Source organism: Athene cunicularia, assembly GCF_003259725.1.
Source record: "Athene cunicularia isolate RWA chromosome 10 unlocalized genomic scaffold, athCun1 chr10_part1, whole genome shotgun sequence".
NCBI classification, from domain to species: domain Eukaryota; kingdom Metazoa; phylum Chordata; class Aves; order Strigiformes; family Strigidae; genus Athene; species Athene cunicularia.
Window position 1 is genome coordinate 9,277,766 of NW_020799112.1, and position 19,320 is coordinate 9,297,085.

The following is a 19,320-nucleotide window of genomic DNA, read 5'->3' on the forward strand; positions in this document are numbered from 1 at the left end:
AAGATTCTGTGAAAAAAACAGACAAATATAGGTAGAAGATGTGAGAAAGTAGACACTGGCAATATTAAGAAGTATTTCCTATTTTACTACAGTATTTACTATTTACTGGATTTGGTTCAAACACTTCTGTACCAATTCAGTAATTTACAGTTACTTCCTAAACCATCTCTGCTGAGGACAGTATTAAAAACATTAATAAAATCCTTATTATCCTCACTGTCTAAATACCTGTGTCTGAGAGGGGATCTGCAGCTCAGATTCCAACAGCTGAGCTGGATACGTCCACACCAGCTTTGACTTCCTTGCTGAAACCATGGAGCTGCTGGATGGAAGTGGCGCAACGTTACCTTTACTAGAGGAATATGTGCCGTAAATTGCTTCCTTTGAGTTTGGGAAGGTGATGGTGTCTGTGTTCTCAGGGTCCACCCTACTACTAATCTCTCCTGTACCAAAGAAAAAAATTGGTTGCAGGTTTCATCATTAGAAGTGCAACAACAGCAAATTGATACTCTACCACCAACCATTATGGACTGGTGTGCTCCAGTTTGCTCTCATGTTCAAGTGAGTTGCAATTTTTGGTTTTAATCTATAATGTTTCAAAGTTTATAATATGCCAGCCAACAGTATACCCAGGATAACAATGTCAAAATATTAGCATTTATACTCCAGGTTATTCCATACATAACTGTAGGTTTCAACTGCCCCTTTTCATTAGAAGAACTTTTCAAGTTTATGAGATTGCTACTGAGCCCACTGCTCAATCTGCACACATTCCTTTCCACACTGATGTCACATGCCACAAGCAGCTGTAGCAACAACAACTTTGACTGCACTTTGTGACAGATCAGAATCCTATTGCCCAGAGTATATTCACTTACTAGGAGTCATTAATTTAATCGCATTGGTGTCCTGGTTGAGCTAGGATAGGGTTAAGTTTCCCCAGCAGAGAGAGAGGGGGAAGGGATCTCCAGCCGGGTTATCCATACCATGCTGACATCAGGTCCGGGTGGGGGGAGCGCGGGAACTTTTTCTCTGGTGGCTTTGGTGGCGGGGAGCTCACGGCAGGCTTGTTCCATAACCATTTGCGGTATTTCTCTGTATATCTTTTGTCTTGCTTACTGTTATTGCTATTTATTGTTGCTATCATTGCTACTGTTGTTGTTCAGATTGTTTATCACAGTGTTGTATTAAATTTCTTATTTTAACACGGGTTTGTGCCTAACTTCCAGCCCGACCGGCTGCGGGTGGGGGAGGAGCAACAGCAATGTGGTCTCCAGTCCCAGCAGGGCTTAAACCAGCACAACTGGCAAAATAGATGCTTAATCAGCTGTTTTAAGTCATGACATACAGTAACACAGGCTTTACACTAGCACCAATGGTCAGATCTTCAGATTCGGATGCTTAGAATTTGAAACATGCAGGCAGAAACCTACCAGGATTTCAGAAATGAACACAGACCAAATCGTCACAGGGGTGAAGAAAACTGATTCCTGTTCAGTTGCAAGACACAGCAAGCTCATGTACATCTTTATGCACTTAGTATTAAGAATTTGAGTGAGTGCTCATTAGAAAGATGGTTCCTTGTGAGATAAAACAAGAGCCTGAAAGTCAAGCTGGAGATTCAACTGATAGCTGTTTCGATCCTTTGCACTTACCTACAGCTGATTTCTTGTGCTGCCTGTGAAATTCATGGAAGGGTGCTACTTTGGATACAACGGGAGATGTCTGAAGAGTTATCTTTGCTGCTGGAGGGATAAGTCTTAGTTCAGTTAGATTCAGAATACCTACAAGAAGATGACATTATAGAACAATTCCTATATATTCCAACTATGAAAGAAAAATAATTAGTAGCCAGAAAGGAATAATTAAACAAAGGCAGACCCAAGATCTTTCAGTTCCAAATCAAAACTAGAAAAGCAGCAGTTTTCTTTTATTGAAAGATTCATATATTTCAATATTCAATATTTTACCTTCAGGGGAGGTGAGCTTTGCTTATAAAAATTGACAAATACATGAAGGATATTGTAATGGTGCTGATTCTGAGAGGGAATCATATGCTTGTACTATGGCAATTTAATATGCAGAATGGATGAGAATTAACTCTTGTAAACCACAACATAATTATGTAACCATGAATATGGAAGGATTGCTAAAATAGTCTGAGTGTGGGTCGGGTTAACATTGACTAATAACCAGACATTAATCATGACCATGTTATTTAGTCATGCAAGAACTCTCCATCACACACTTCTTTCCAGTAGCAACTGAACTCTGTGAATTACAAGATAACTGACTCAGGGAGGATAATGCTCAGTGTAACATATTCTGTGTCCTACATTAGCTACCACATGGAGTAAGTAGTCTGAAGCTGATCTCTGCCCTTTGCAATGATTGAGATCACAATTCTTTTAAGTTTTAAGGTGCCAGAACATTTGATTTACCAGATATTTGCTGCAAGCAGCAAACACCACTGCTTATATAGCATACATCTGGAGGCAACAGTACCCAGGCAGTCTTCTGTGACTCACCTTTCCTTATCTCTTCTTCTAACAGGGGTAAGGGAGAATCCATGTAGCAAGAGGCAGGCAAGCCCCAGAGGTTGCTAACTGTATGACCTTTCACTGTCTTCTGACTACACAGCTAGGAAGAGACAGAATGTTCTTTCATCAAAGGGAAATCTGCGATTTGCAAAGACACACTTTTCTACTCCCGCAATAATAAATATGATTTCTGTTATGGATAGTTTCATTAAGATTTAATAACGTATCAGTACAAACCACTGCTTTTACTACTTATAAACATGCTACACTATTGTCTACAGTCATTACTTCAGTAATTTAAAAGAGCACATCAAATCCAATTGTTGCCTTATGACTACTGCTATGCAAAAGTCAGTGTACTAGTTAATAAAGGAACCACCAGAAGTATGTCAATTCTAATAAGTATAGCATAAACATAGTATTTTTTGACAGAACAAACTTTAAATATATAAAATGCATATACAGGCGAGGTACAGAAAAGACAGTACTTTCAAATATTTAAATAAGTTTTCACTGGAAAAAATACTAATTAAATTAAAATACATGAAACTTCTAACAACTCAGAGAACAGTAAGTATCACAGACTTCTGAAGTTTCAGGGTTCCTTGAGGACAGGAGGGAATGACACAGCGTGATAATGTGATGTGGAAACATGTGCCACACTGGCTGTGCTAATGTGGGGATTAAAGCCCCCTTACTTCCCCAATTAACCTGTGCTTGCCTGAAAAAACAGAACCTGCTGGTTCTAAGTGCCAGGAATTCAAGCAGCAACACACATCACTTTGGGACAGTGATATCACGTGTCTTACTGTTACACTCCTTATTGCCCATATACAACATTGCACAGGGAAAAGTATACTTCAGTACTATAAACGCGAAAACTGCGTTACCATCTAGCATTTTTTCCTCTCTCCAAGAAACAGAGATCTAGATATTCAGTGGGTTTAAACAATTACAGCACACTCAACTTCACGGCAAGTAACATCACTGAGACCTCTCACTTCATGATAATGAACTATCACCAGCAGAAGATTATATTGTTTTCTCTTCCCTGGCTGATGCTAGAAAAATGAGACAATGATAAACCTGGAGAGATATGAAAGATTCAACTTAAATGTTTTATGAAGCAAAAGGAAAATTTAACAGTAGTCTATCAAACTTTACTCTGTCAACAGACTTTTGGAAATCTGGATAAAGGTTTCTTCATTTTAGCAGCTAATCTACCTAAGGATTGGATGTGCTCTAATATATGCTGCTCAAAACTTCCTCTGTAACTGCAACTTTACAGGTTCCTCTACAACTGTAACTTTACAGGTTCTCCAGTAATTTTCATGCTGGGTCAAGGTAACACAAGGAAGAAGTGACTATACACAGGTATGACTACGCTGTCAATCTCAAGAAGAAGAAAGGTAATTGGAGGGGCATACCGGGTCTTTGAGCAAGCAGGAAATCCAGCAGGCAGTCTGGACAAGGGAAAAGGACCTGGGGGCAGCAGGGTTAGGAGGGAACATTAGGACAGGCTGGACAAAAAGCCTGGTGGAGAATCAAGCAGGTAAGACCAGGATGTGTTCTGGAAGCAGTCTCAGAGAGAGTCTTGAGGAACAGAGAGACTGGGGCAAGACAAAAAGGGGAAACTGGGGCAGACGGAGAAAAGGAAGCAGGCAGGTCTGTATGCAACAAGGCACGTCTCCCTCACAATCTGGAGTCGACCTCAAGATTCCAGAGTCTCATCTTTAGTCAGCAAATAGCTGTGAAACCCAGCAAAAATATGTTCCTTGCTTTTGTGGGTGACAATCTGTTAGCAGTGACTCCATTAATCTAATGGTCACAAACTCTTACATTGGAGAGAAATGTTTTAACACTACTGCCATGTCCTGGAAAATTTTTTTATTTGCTTTTAAAAAATTTCATTATGAATGATAAACTACCTTAAAATAATGTTAAATACATAAAATAAGAAAGCTAGGAAATACTGATAGGTCTGCAAAAATGGGAATGATGGTATTTACCTATTATATAGAGCCCACTGGGTCTCCCTGGTTTAAAATACTAGGTTTTAATGACTGATTATCATTGATTGAATACAGCTTTTAGTACAGTAGGATCCAGGCCATGACTGGGATCTTTGAGCACTATTGTGTCATAATTAGTGAATAACACCAACCATCAACTTTATAGAAAGGGATAGGCAATTCTAAGGAACTGCCTATAATCCTAATAGGGAAATGAGATAGATCAAAATAAACTATTATAATTTTTCCTCCCAATTTGTATAATAACACTGTCCACAAGAGACATTAGGAGATAGAAAATATGTATGCTTTATCATAATAGAGAATATTTCAGAGAAATCATAGGCACTCATTTTAGTTATGGCCATTATGAAGCATTATGCTTTAAGGGATCTAGATGTATGAATCTTCATGTCCTCATGTTCCAAGAAAATAGCAATAAGCATATAACAAAGATTAACTTCATACCAGCTGGCATATAAGTGGCTTGATACTGAGAAAAGGGAATAATAAACCACACTTTTCTACTCACTCTCAGCCCCAGCAGTTTGTTGAGGACACAACAAAAATATATAAACCGAAAGAAATTTAATTAAACATTGACTCCTTTTTCAGGCTATTGCTATTGTATCTGTAATGCAGCACTGATTTTACTATTGGTCAGTTTTATCCTAGTTTAAACCGCAGGAGTTTTGTTATGATAAACAGCACTATGAAACACATGTATTTCATTTGTGTTCACAGAGATGTAATAAGCTACAAAGAAAAGCAATTCAGGTGGAGTGTATGAGTTCAAAAGCAGCCTAGAGGTGTTTTTGTTGTTTTGCTGGGTTTTTTTAACTGGAGATGGGTATTTAATTCTTCTTTGCTGTATCCTTTAATTTCTATAAAGTCCATGGTAGGTGTCACGTTAAAATAAGGACAGATGCAAATGTAATTTAAGCTCTCATTTACACTGCACAGTGCCATGGTCATTCACTTTGTTACATACTACAAGCAACACAGTGGAACTCCGCAGTTGACCCAAAACAGTTACCCATGAAAATTCCACCCAAGCTGCACACCCTTCTTCTATGTTCTTTCAGCATCTTACCTGCTGCATTAGCTGCCCTCTTGAAGACTTCAGTGAGATATCAAAGCAAAATTTGACAAACTACTTTCACCCTTATTATTTTCACTAAAATTAAGCAAACTCAACTACAACAAGACCTTAAAAATAATAAAAATATTAAATTCTGCCAGAAAAAGACTTCCTTTTAGTGTCATTATATAGTTCTATTACCACTATTCAGTGATTTAACTTAAAAAGATATTTAAAAGACTGCAACTTTAAAAGGTTTTCAGTAGACTTCCACCAGCTTATATGAGCACAACTTAAAACCTTTACTCACACCTACGGCTTTCACGGCATAAACACAAACCTAGTGAATTTAATACCACGTATTACACAACTGGCAGTTTCTAACTAGCATTTTAATGTTCATAGTGGAAACAGACCCAAAACACCATGGCAGCACAGGATCACACCCTATCCAACAGTAGCCTGTAGGCATCTCACTGGCTTCCTCCCTGGCAGAACCCCAGCAACTGTTACTGCTACAAGGTGACTGGAACCATTTTCCTGCATCAATAATGTCTTCTGGTGAAGTTTGTTATGAAGATTATGATTCTGCAAGGATGCTTTACTGAAGCCAGCACACAGCCAGCTTCATCATGGGTACTTTTAAAGTACAGTTTTAGAGGGCTGGAAGGAAGCACTTGCAGTGCAGAATAAGGCTTGCTTGCCTTAAAATATGCTTGGACTGTGCTGAAAAACTATTTTTTCATTTCAAGCGCTTCTGAGTGTAATTAACCTGGGACACGAGAAAAACAATTCTATTACCCTTTCTAAAGTGTTTTTCTCCTGTGGATAAACCTCTCCCACTTGATTTTTTTCCTTTTTGCTTCATTTTAAATAGGGCACTTGTTGTAACACCACAGGGATTTTCCACTTAGTTCTCTTATTTGTTTTCTTTTTACCTAGACAGCAATATTTTACTAGAACAACTTATTTTTTAAAATATGTTTATAAATATGTATTTCCCCAGTAAAAGAATAGAGACTATTATTAAATACAGAGAAGAGATGAGTACTGTCCTGTATCAAAACTACAGTTTATCAGCTGGGAAGATTAGATAGATAAGCTTTGGAAAGTAAATATCAGAAAACCACAAAGCTTCATAGTAATGGTAGAAAAAGTATATAATATAAAATTTCATTATTATCTTCTCCAAATTGCCATCTACCTTCATAATTTTTATTAAGAAGTTTCTATCAAGATTTGATGTACACAGTTCAGAATCCCTATAAAGGGAAGGAGGAAGCATAGCAAAATAAAATCAGTGGAACTAAGGTCAGTTTTCAATATGCTCAAGGAACTAGCAGGAGAGAGCTTAGAGAAGGCAAGCTAGAAGAAAGCAAGCTCCAGAAAGAAACTGGAACTCCACTGAACTGTCTGTTCCACAGATAAAAAGAAACAAGCTCAAATTATTCCAGGGATGAAGCCGGACAGGAAGGATAGAAAGTTATCAAACCCAATAAATCACATGTTCTTCACTGATCTCAAAAGAAGAAAAAAAGAGTACAGAAAACTGAAAACAGGCATATTGATGACTGCTTCTTATTTGCTTAAATGGGTAAGACAAAACAGGATGCAAGTAGAAAGAAACTTTTAGGTAATAAAAAAATGATATCACTACGTACATTCATAATTATCATTAACAAAGCAGCCAGTTATGAGTAGAATCAACTCACTCAACTGTAGTGTAAAAGGGAAGAGGTCTCAGGCTACCTTAAGGGCAAAACAGATCAGATGATGGTCAGAGGTTTTGAAATTGGCTTAAAGAGCTGTCTAAAGTAATCTCAGAACTGCTGGTGGGACTCTTGTAGAATGGAAAATTTACGAGAATACTGGCAGTGACCATAGTGCCTATCTTTAGAATAGGGCAAAGCATGCGTTGAGGAATTCTTGCCCTATTGGTTTAACCACAATTCTGGGAAAAATTCTTAAACAAATAACCAAATTACAAACATCTGGGAAGGAACAGATCAATGAGCAACTTGAATCTGTCAAGATCAAATTTGTCAGACCAGTCTAATTTCTTTTTTTTTCCTACAACAGGTTAGCAAGTGTTGTGAATAGGGGAGAAAAAGTAAGTACTACTTACTCTGACTTTAGCAAGGCTTTTGAAGCTACCTGATTATGACATTATATAAGCAAGCTAAGAAAGGATGGTTTAGACAAACCTACTTTAACAGAGATGCAAAGCTGCTTTGAGAAGTAATTCAGAAAGAATTTCTATACCAGTATGGAAGGATCCTGGGAGGGTTCAATGGGTCTGTCCCCTAAGTGTTACCAATCAACAGAGCCTGCTGTTCATGCAGGAGGACGTGTTTAAGTTTTGAGCAATGGAAGACTGTTTTTTTTAAAGCAATGTTCAGATTGTAAAAAAACTCAAATGGTGTAAAGGCAGAGGTGAGAAGTGATTTCCACTTCAATTTCAATCATGGAATCATAGAAATAATAGAAATGTTGGTTAGAAGGGATCTCTGTAGGACATCAAGTCCAGTCTTGAGTCTACTACCCACAGTAGATCAGGTCAGCTTTGGTTTTGTCTAGATGAGAATTACTGTAGGATTTCATTGCATTTTAGAGTTTCACAGCCTTACACTCTAAACAGATCTATTTCTTCTGTGCTCAGTTACAGCCTGAGCAGCAAAGCAAGGAAGCAGTATCAAGGAATAGTTTCACTCACACTTCCATCATCTGTCAGTGTCTACTGGGAAAAAGAATCTTGTTCTGACAATAGAGCCAAATAAGCTTAGTAATAAACAGTAATTAAAGTGTTTAACTCTGGTTTCAAATAACTGAATTTTTGTCCTCCAAGTCTAAGAACCAACACATGGAATCCAGTGCACGAATACTGAATGCTACATAAAGAATAAATTCTCACCAGTGTCACTGGAGCTATTCTAAAGTCAGATGAGTCAAATCTGCAACAGACTCAGTAAGAGATTTAATACATGAACAATTTTTAAGACTGTCTGTCTTTTTATTGAGGAAGATTTCTGACTAGGAAAATTTTATAGAAAATTTAAATTTGTGCTTCTCATCCCGATTTACATAGTCCGGCATTTTACCTACCTAATAGTTTCACTTAGATGTAATACTCAGATATTAAAATACATTATTAAAAATTTATCATTTTATCTCAGATTTTGTTTATCTACAGAAAATAATGTCCAATTTACATGGAAAGCCCAACATTAAACCTTCACTATGGAGCAACCAGGCATCTTTAACAACAGGTCTTATATGTTATTCTTACCTACTTTAAGCTCTGAAAGTAACCAGAGATGGCTCTGAACTGTCAATTTTCCATGGACTTGAAAAAATGAAGCTTTGCTCCTTTTATGGACTACAGCGAGCTCTCCCAGAAATTTACCTGTGTGAAAATTCTGCCATAACAGGTGCAAACGAGAATAGTTGGAGAACTTTGGTGAAACCCACATCTGCTTTTTGAAAAAGGCAACAGAAGCAGCACAGAAGGAAGTAAGAAAGATAATTGCTGGCTTGAACTACAGTACATTTTACTTGTGGGCAAAGGGCCAGCTTACACGAGGCAGAACATGCAGGACCAACTTATTGGAATTCAGGGGTGGGCCTCCATTCCTGTCCGGAGACAGCTGTAAACCAGCAGCCCATAGCATCACAATCAGGCACTGAGTTTTGTCAAGGAATGCTGATATGTACAGAAACAGCTTCAGCAGCTTCTGCTGCACCCCTACCTAGCAAAATGACAGTCAATCTCCAATTCCAGATGACAAGAACTGGATAAAAACTTAAAACAAATGGTGACCTTTCAAAAGATTAATTTGTTTACCAACAACATGTTCTACGTTTGTCATCTGAGATGGGGGTGACCTTCACATTCCCATTTCTAGGTTGAAAGGATGCTGACTACAGTCGTCTGTTAAGTTAACTCTATCTCCCCAATTATTTCCTTTTTATTTTTAGTGACAAGAATATTTTATTAATTCACTGTGATGCTTATTACGATTACATACCATAACACAAATGCAACAAGCTTTTTTTGAATTACTGTAGTGTAAACATCGATTTGTTTAAGTCTCATTCTGTTACCACTGCCAAGCTATGCTTTGACTGTAATTATAGCCATATGCATAGGTTTAAAACACGATCAGGTTTGGAAGACCAAAAGACCTGTTTTTCTTTTACAGCTTCTTCTAGTCACTTGAAATGAAAAGAATTGCTCTGCTTTGCCTTATTTTATAATTTTGGAAACGAATAGACTTTCAGTGATAAGCGTTAGTGATTAGCATGAAGCAAATACTGAATAAAGAATGAATAACTGAGGCCATGATTAGAATGGTTGTGCTCAAATAAGCTTAAAAAAAACCCCACCACAACACAGAATCACTGCCATCACTATTAGCACTATATAAGATGCAACTCGTAAAAGCTAGAAATCATCACTATATTAAATTCTACCTCATGAATAAATTAAAAGGTTCCTAAGTTTACACTATAATATACATTTATAAGAAAACAAAGACCAAAAAGTGCCAGTATAATTCTAGAAAAGAAAAGCAATCCTATGAAAATGAAAGGTATAGCTGTGAAACTCTTCTACATTGCAGCAGTACGTCAGAATTAATTTTGCTGCAATTCAGATTACTATTTGTTTTGCTAGATACTCCATGGGAAGTATACATATTTAATAATTATCTACTCATCATTTTTAATTTGTTATCCAGATATAGACTACAAAATAAAGCAATGCCCACTCTGCTCATGGTGTTTCAAACAGAATTACAGTCCTCATTTTAAGATAACTACAGAACTTTACAGAAGATGAAGCATTAGTGCTTATCAACCCAAAAAGGTACAAAAGGGCAGTAGTTAATTGTTCTTAGTTTCTGTCATAAAACCCAGCGTCAGCAACTTTATAATACGAAAAGAGCAAGAAAAGAAGGCATTTCTCATGAAACAATGAGATCCTTACTAATAATTTTTCAAACTACTCAAACGGCAGGATAATAAAATATCAGTGCAGATTTGTGCTTGACCTATCTCGTCACCTCAAAAGCAGTGTGGTTTTAATCTCATCACATTTTTAAATGCTCAGGTCTCCTTGAAAACTCAGATGCTGACAACTCTTGGAAAAAACTTGAATGCAGTTAACCAAGCAATTAGTTTTTAATTTACTTCAATGAGAGTCCTTCTGCCACTGATTTTTTTTTTTTTTTGAGATAATCTTTGAACTTATGTACATATCTAGGGCACGTACGTGGGTATATGCGTGTGTGTGCGTACAAATATTGCCCTCTAATGGCTGATGAGTAAAAACAGGGTAGGTAACGTCTGACTTAATTCTTGTAGCTACTTTAATTGATTTTTTTTTTTATTCCCCAAAACTAAGGACCATGTAATTTTAGATTTGCAAGCAACTACACATTGATTTATTTTAGTTACTATTGGTGATTTATAACTTTCATTCCTCTAAGTGCTAGTATAGATAACATTTAATAAAAATGCCTTAATTCACAGTCTCAGTAGCAGATTTTGCAAACTGAATTGCAAAATTTTACCCCCAGTGAAGACAGAACATTTCAAAACAGATTGTGTCATGGGGTTCGAAAGCTTCTAAAAGGCATTTACTTCAGTAAATGCTGTAGAATAAATTAGAGATAGGAAGGAAATACCTACTTGTTTTTTCAGTCCATCTCCCTGTCATAAGCAGTTCCTTAGCAACTGTAAATACGTATCAGAGAGCTTGACTAATTTACACTAAATGTTTGCAATTTAAGTCAACATCAAGAAGTTTTCTCTGATCAGTATACGTTTCAGTGAGAGCGGTAAAACACATGGCGCTCTGCAGTAGTATAATATTCCTCTCTGTGAGTGTTTTAGAGTGGTTCTAAAAAGCTATTAGCCATGATGCTTTTTTCTAATTAACTCTATATCACAGGGTTAGACAAATCACCTCTTAGTCTGGGCAACAGCTTTCAAAAATCATTTTTTATAAGTGGCAGCTTACAACTGTGCCATTCACAGATTCTGTTTATGTTTTTTAAAACAAAATACCCTAGAATGTCTCTTCTAGCACTGGGCTTGCTGCATAATGCTTCTATTACATAAATTAAATTGTAGAAGAGCATCCTTGTGCGAGACCATTGGGCACATTCTTTCATGTGGACGACAGTGCTGTGCTAAATTTGTGAACATAATTGATCTTTGGAGGGATGCCTGCGCCTATTAATTTTTTTTAAAAGCATACTTTGCAGCAAATTTCATCTTTATGTTTATTTATTTAAGAGGAGCAGCAGTTGCAGAACAGAAATTGGGAAGAATCAAAACTTAACCTTGTGCAATTTGAACATTCTCAGACCAGAGGGAAGAATAGAGAATGGTGATTTGATGGCCACTAGTCAGGGTACTCTAAGAGCATTGTGGAAGTGCTCAGTCTCAGCTTTAGCAGATAATTGCTTTGTACTAAGGGAAACAGCTCAACTAGAGATAAAAGAAAGGCTGTGCTTCAGCATACCTTGTAGCTTGACAGTGAGGACACTTGGGATCTACAAGACATGGAAATATCTCCATATAGAAAGGAACCTGTCTGAACCTGTCCCTAACATTCCAAAGTGTGTGCTCCCATCTTAGCTTCCATCATGAAGCTAACAAGTAGAATTCAACATTCCCTCCCAAACCATGTCAGAAAAATGAGATGTAAACGACATCTAAATTTACGTAGTCACTCTAGGATTCTGATTCTCTTTCAGTATAACCTCTATTTTTTTTTTTTTGATTCAGTGACACTGATTTCTGGTCAGGATCAGTAATCATGTGGCAGGATTGCTTTTTCAAAAAAAAAAATTAGTAATAGCATCAAAACAAAGTACAAGCATTTTTCACTTAATAATAATCCTGTTATCATTTGAAAACAGAATGTATTCTTGTCTTTTTTAAGAAATGACTAGAGAATGAGCAGCTGAAAGCCCATTCTTGTCAGCAAAATCTCTTTTCCTCCTTCCTTGACCTTTGGGTCACACCCTAAACTCCACAAGCTCCAGTTTGTTTATCTTCACTCCCTGATTCTACTGAGATCACTTATCATGCACATTTCCATATATATTTTTATATATAATATACTTTTGCTGGATTGGGGTTTTACTATCTAAAGCTGTTATGCTACAGGTTTGTTTTCCTCAGTATTTCACTCAAAATGATTTGATTGTTACATATCAATGTCTAAAAGTAGGAAATTATGAGGTACTTTCACTTAAAATAACTTTTTTATTTATGTCTGATATGTATTAATTTTAACAGTGAAAATTAATGCATATAAGCCCATAAGATAATGTAATTTACTTACAAGAGCAGATTTTTTCTTAGTTATAAGTGGCAGCCTGGTCTCATAGTTCTGCTGTTTTAAACCAGCTTTATTATCGATGTTCTCTGAGTCAAGCATAATCTTCATATCCATTTCCACCTGCTGCTGAAATATATAATAGGCATAGTCTTAAAATAACTGCGCTATGACAAGTATTTATAAGCAGGAATTGGCTAACATGTTCACAGATTTGCAAAATGATGATGAAAATTCATGTTATTTGACTATCCACACAGAACTGGGCAAACAATGAAGTGCCTTTTGATTACATGGAAACTTAGCAAGGTGTACAACTACTATTCATATATATGCTTTTGCCAAAATTTGTTCAGTGAATTTCATTACAAGCCCTGAAATTTCAAAATTTGCACACCTTTTGGTTAAATTTTGAGTGGAAAAGACCATCACGTTTGACTCACTTGATTAACATGGGTCATTCATGAATTCAATTTACCTGTGTTATAACAAATGTTTTTTATACACACACCATCTATTGGGAGGGTGTTATATGTGAATTCTTCCCACAGATGATCATAAGTATCCCACCTACCTTGGCCATGTTTGCCAGAGACTTTAATTCAGGAATCATTGACCTGATGGACCAGAACAGCTTCTTTGGATCGGTTATGGCCCATTGACTCAATGCAGATAGAGCACTTGCTTATAAGTAAACGAGAAAATTAAAAATCCTTATAGTAATAAGAATTAAACTAGTAGTTTCTTAACATACTGTGTTCCCTGCACAGAAAGGATTCAACTGTTTTGCTAACAAAAATTATGATTTAAATCCAATGTACAGAAAAAGACTTTTAAAAGCTTCTTCTTGCTACAAGAAGTATCTAAAGCACATACTTTTTCTATAAAAACCAGAAGTGATGCTATATATTTTTACTAGAGTAAAAGTTTCTCAAGTTAAAACCATTTTGGTTCATCTTAATGCATGTGCTTTAGCTTACACCCAGATCTGTATCAAGTGTAGTAATATCTGCCAATATTTATTATTGCTAAATAGACTCCACATTCAACAGGGTTTATTTACTGACCAATGCCAAAAAAGGAAGAATCCTCAAATGGTAGAAACCAGAGAAGTCAAAGAGCCAAGGTAATTCAGAGAAGCTGGGGACTTGGCAGCGTATATGCTTAATTCCCACCACAAGGATACAGGAATACAAAAAGCTCCCTTACATAGTAAGATCCAACTAAACATATTTATACACAAGAACTCTCTGCTGATACTTCTTTTGTGTAAACGTAAAAATAAATTTGTAAGAGTTCTATTTTTTGACAAAAAAAATATACCATAAAAAGTTTAAGAATCACTGGATGCATATTTGATCTATTAAACAACTGTATTACTCTGCAAAAGCACTAAAAATGCTTTAATTTATTTATCTGCACAATAGATTATCTTCTTTTGATAGTAATTACAAGCAAATGTATCAATGAAATGCTCATTTAGATTTGGGTTTGTAAGAACAAAAGTTATTATCCAAGCCAATTACTCTTTTACCCACATGGCTGCACAGAGACAGAAAGTTCAATTTTCACCTCATCAGTGATTTTGTGGTATTTATTTTATTACTATAACACACCGCTGTACAGAAAGGAAACTGCTTGTGCTATTAAACAAGAATTGGGGGAAAATTGAGTGCCTTCTCAATTAAAATAGGAGATGATTCACAATGCAGATTCCCCACTCAGACTGACAGTGAAGTGATCAATGCTGGAGTGGCAGATTCCACACAAGATAACGAGAATTGAAATGCTTAATAATAAAAAAAAAACCAACAATGGATAAAAGTTACTTTGTCAGCTTAGATGTATGGCAAATGACAATTCTACATTTGCAGGAGCTGGAGCAGATGGTATCATGAGTCTCTTCCATCTTTATTATCCATCCATCTGTATTATTCAGTCTTAAATTTAACCTTCTTCTGCATCATGATGGTTCAAGATAGAAAAAGATGAGAATAGCAGGATGAACAGTGCATTGTTACTAATATAATGTTCAATGAGAGTGAGAATTATTGTGCTCAGTTATTAATATGGAGTATACTGGAGTACACAGAACAGGTTGATGTGTTCAGAACAGTTAAATGGTTCAAATCTTGTTCTACTTCAACACAAAAGTAATTTCAGAGTAGAAAGCATTTTTATCATGTAGTAAGCCAACAAATCTGATTCACTGTAATTCTGTTTTGCAGATGCATGTGGTGCATGGTTTCTAATAGAGTCCAATTCCTTTATGCCTAGACTACTTTACATTAATCTTCAAAACAATTTGTATTATTGGTAAATAAACCAATTTTCATGTCTAGCTATTTATGTTATTCGTGTATTCTAGAGCCCCCTAGAAACATCTTTTCATTTAGATCTTTAACTCTATTAAAGGTGAGAGATTTAACAACTTCTGTGGATTCAGAATGTCACAGAAAGTATCAACTTTTAGAAAAAACAATCAAAATAAGCCCCATATACCAAAGCTGCTCAAGCATCAGTTCAGGTGTTTTCAATTAAGCATGTTTTTTTAATAAAAATAAAAATTTGAACTTACACACCCACTAGTTATGGATACCAATGACTTTTCAGCCATTGCTATACAGAGGCTTTATAATTACTGCATGAGGAAGACACCTCTTCACGGTTCTCAAGCTTTATTAGAAGCAGAAATCCAATTATAACACGTAGCGGGGGAAAAAACCAAAACAAAACGGGACAGCGCTTCACAATTCCCCCTGTGAGCTAGATTTACAGAGTCTTATCTGGCTGCTGCTATGACTCAGAAATACTGTATATGTGTGTGAGTAAACAATAATTTTAAGCCTGTTCTGACACCTGTGGGCAAGCTATTTCCCATATGACAAGTATTCTAGTGATGCGTATGTGAAAATAGCATCTGTGCTTATTTGACTTCAACCTTGTTTCATCCTAACTACTATAAACACAACTTACGCTCCATTTCTACTCTTCCACGGCGTACTACGGACTGCAAAGCACGAAAACATTACTGCATGAATTATTAATTTCTCTCAGAACCACTATGAGTTGATTTCTTCACACCTACAGACCCGGAGATAGTGTCTGCGAACAGAAAACTATTCAGTTCACTAATATTTCCTTTGAGTGGAAAGGAATTCTGAAAAACACCAAAGTATGCTTAAAAAAACCAAAACTGTTTATAGCTACAAGTAAGGAAAAGACAGGAAGCAAGGAATTGTAGGTGATAATTTCCCAGCTGGATTTCACAACTATTTAATAATAAAAGCTTTTTCTGTTGGCATGCTGGGCATGTAGAACAGCTGGCAAAACAGCACTGTTTGCCATTTTCTTTAGAACAGGAAATGAGGGCTAACTTGTCACTTGATATGCATTTCTAAGCAGATGCTATAGATATCAGAAATGAAAAGACAAAGTCAAGCAGGATAGAGCATGTCCTCCACTGTAAATGAAGCTCATTGGTGCACATAAAGAGTTGAAAGACCATAGATAATACAGAGTAGTTGAACTCTGATTTTTCTTTTTTTTTTTTTCCCTACAACATAAGTGTATTCATATAGGACAGGGTTGGAATATAGTCTGGAAAAAAAAAAAATCCAAGATCTCCTTGCACCTTATCCAGAGTAAGCTTTAATACTAGTTTATATTGGGACTTCCCATACAAAACTAATTAACAATATAAGTGTTCAGCTGCTCATTCTGATGATACTCTTGCAAGTAGCTTCAATCCCTAGTTTCTGGTAACAGTCTTAAAACTACAGAGGGCCTCTTACAGTTCTCTCTCACTCAAAAGTCCCTTGGATTTATACAGTAATAACCCAAAATTGTGACAATGGGTATTTTTCAATTCAATTCATTACGCTCATTCGTTTTTAAAATGTTTGAAGAAACCACCTCAAATGCACCAGTCAAAATTCACTGCTCAGAATAAAAAAGCAAAAATACTTCAGATACAAGCATTTTAAGAAGGCTTTAAATGATCTTACAAGGATTTCATTTATGAAAACCAACTAAAAGTCAGATTTCAAGAAGAAAACCTGTATTCATCAGAGGTGACTACTCTGTATGTGAACAGAAGTCTTTCCCACATATCTTCTATGTAAAACCAAAAAAGAAAACCACTTCTAGTTTCAAACAACACAAATATTTATATTTGTCCTCACGCTATTCCAATATATAGTTCTATTTACTTTAAACACGTTACTTGGAAGAATCACACTTAAGCATACGGTATTTGCAGGGCTGGGACCTTAAAGCTCAACAAACACCTGGTTTAAGAACTCTTTAACAAAATATACTTGCGGAGGGAAAAAAAAAATATCAAGAATGAAAGATTTGTGGATGAACCCATGACGATACTGAAGTGTCCTAACTTAGATTTTATCTAGACTAGAAAGCGGCTCCTCAGCCTGCTCATTCTACTGAGAACTTTTTTAATACTTTTTTTTTTTTTTTAAACTCAGTCCATGCGGTGTCAGAACATAACATTACAGGATCAACTGGTAACCTGCAATACACCAGCCTACCCATTTAACATTGTCTCTGGCAGAATAAGCAATATATTATTTCAGACCTGTGAACCTTGAGAAAGGCGTAGTGCTGATTTGCTGTATGCCTGGACAGTCACGGGCTCAACAGGTACTCGTGGTAAAATAAGCTGTTTCGGAGAAGCACCAAAATGAAGGCCCCTGATTTAGAAAGAAGCAAACAGTGAGGTTTTAAAAAATTACTTAGATTTTACCTATTAAACCTATACTGCTTCCATCTGGTTGAAACTGAAAGACTGTATTTTTATTTAAATTTGCATTTAGCCAAAACCCCCCAGTAGGTTAGCAGGAGGTTGCTGTAGCTACTTAGAACTGCATTTAATTTTGTATTGTTTTTTAACTTAAAGTAAAACCAAAATAGCAAATGACCAAAATAATCTCATCCAGGCCAACACTCCCATTTGCTTTACAAGCCTGAGTTTCCCTGTCTTGCTGCTTGCATTTGTCTCTGCAATAAAACAGCTGTTTCACTTACCATCTAAGGGGCTCTTTTGAATGTACTTCTTTATTATTAGCAGAAGAAATAGTTAACACTTGTCTGTTTATGGCATTTAAATAATTCTCAGCATGTTTCTGTTAGAGGAAAAAATAATGTTTAGACTATTAAAAAGGATATTAAATTTATTTAACTTAGTTCATTCAGCAATTCAGATCTTCATCTGACTGAAAAGTTGATATGCTTTGTGTTTCTGTTGGACTACATCTGGTTTTGGCTAATGGGCACAAGATCAGTTAATTCTGATGACCCAAAAAAGGAAACCATCATTCTGAGCTAACATCTGATGAATCCCATCATTTGCTAAGCCAAATGGGATCTTGCAGGATGACAAACACGTGGCCCCATGCACTCTAAGTGAATTAATGACAGAGATCTCAAAAACTGAAATGTCCTCTGGATCTACTCTATTTTACTTACTTTCAGTCTAAGTTCAGTTCTTTCAGGTGCTGTTTCAAGGTCAATAATATCCACAGCTTCTACATTTCTTTTCAAGTTGGTATTGACTTTAATGTCAAGCTTCTGAAGGTCTTCTTGAACCTAAAAGGCAAGTTATGACAAAAATCATACCCATAACCAAAACCCATGGGATTAGGTAGCAGGATTTAATCCAAATTAAATGCTTCCTAAATACAGAAAGAAAAAATACACGTGACTTCCCATATTTCTACACTTCTATAAATAAGAGAATACAAAGCCAATGACTTTAAAGTCATTGATCGTAGAAAACCTAAAAAAAAAAAATATATCAAATCTCACAAAGTAATGGCCATAACTTCAGGACCAAGGTCCTTTGCCAAGGAATGATATTTCCTGACACGTTTCAAACATCTCTCTTGGCACAGATGGCTCAACTCGACAGAAATCTCAAAAGTGTTAACAAGGGACTGAAAGGTAGAGGCAGCCTGTGAGGAGATCGTGTCAGCCTATGTCAAAACCGTGCATTTTCACTGCGTTAACCAAAAAAGTTCCAGGTCTCGTCACGCTAAGAATCGTAACATCCACAGCCCCAGCCCTACTGCAGAATCCGCCGGCGCCTCCGCTCCCTCAGGCGGGGGCTGAGCCCTCCCGTCCCCTCAGGCGCGATCAGCCGAGGTGCCAGGCGGCCTCTCCGCGGGAGGAGGGAGGGCTCCCGCGGGGGCTCGGCGCCACGGCTACCGGGGAAGGACGGGGCCGACTCGGGCGCGGCCCGGACCCACCTGGCCCAGGACGGCTCCCGCCTCCCGCCCCACGAAGCCGGCCATGGCGGCCGCCGCCCTCGCCCCTGGCAACGGG

The 19,320-nt window shown here is 36.9% G+C and overlaps 1 protein-coding gene across 6 annotated transcripts in view; it reads right to left on the reverse strand.

Annotated features, from left to right (window-relative positions):
* Window positions 1-19,314, reverse strand: part of IQCH (IQ motif containing H) — a 73,875-nt gene extending 54,561 nt beyond the window's left edge. For 2 of the 6 annotated variants that reach the window (XM_026856319.1, XM_026856316.1), the window contains exons 1-8: window positions 19,245-19,314; window positions 18,466-18,585; window positions 18,025-18,122; window positions 17,576-17,690; window positions 12,988-13,110; window positions 2,529-2,640; window positions 1,656-1,784; window positions 229-443 (exon numbers count right to left, since the gene is read on the reverse strand). In XM_026856319.1, coding sequence (XP_026712120.1) covers window positions 229-443; window positions 1,656-1,784; window positions 2,529-2,640; window positions 12,988-13,110; window positions 17,576-17,690; window positions 18,025-18,122; window positions 18,466-18,585; window positions 19,245-19,289 — 957 coding nt within the window. In that variant the 5' untranslated portion in view covers window positions 19,290-19,314. Of the gene's footprint in view, window positions 1-228; window positions 444-1,655; window positions 1,785-2,528; window positions 2,641-12,987; window positions 13,111-14,847; window positions 14,920-17,575; window positions 17,691-18,024; window positions 18,123-18,465; window positions 18,586-18,804; window positions 18,889-19,244 lie in introns of those variants that run through there. The other 4 variants (XM_026856317.1, XM_026856318.1, XM_026856321.1 and 1 more) reach the window with 4 other exon arrangements.
* Between the last annotated feature and the right edge of the window lie 6 nt (window positions 19,315-19,320).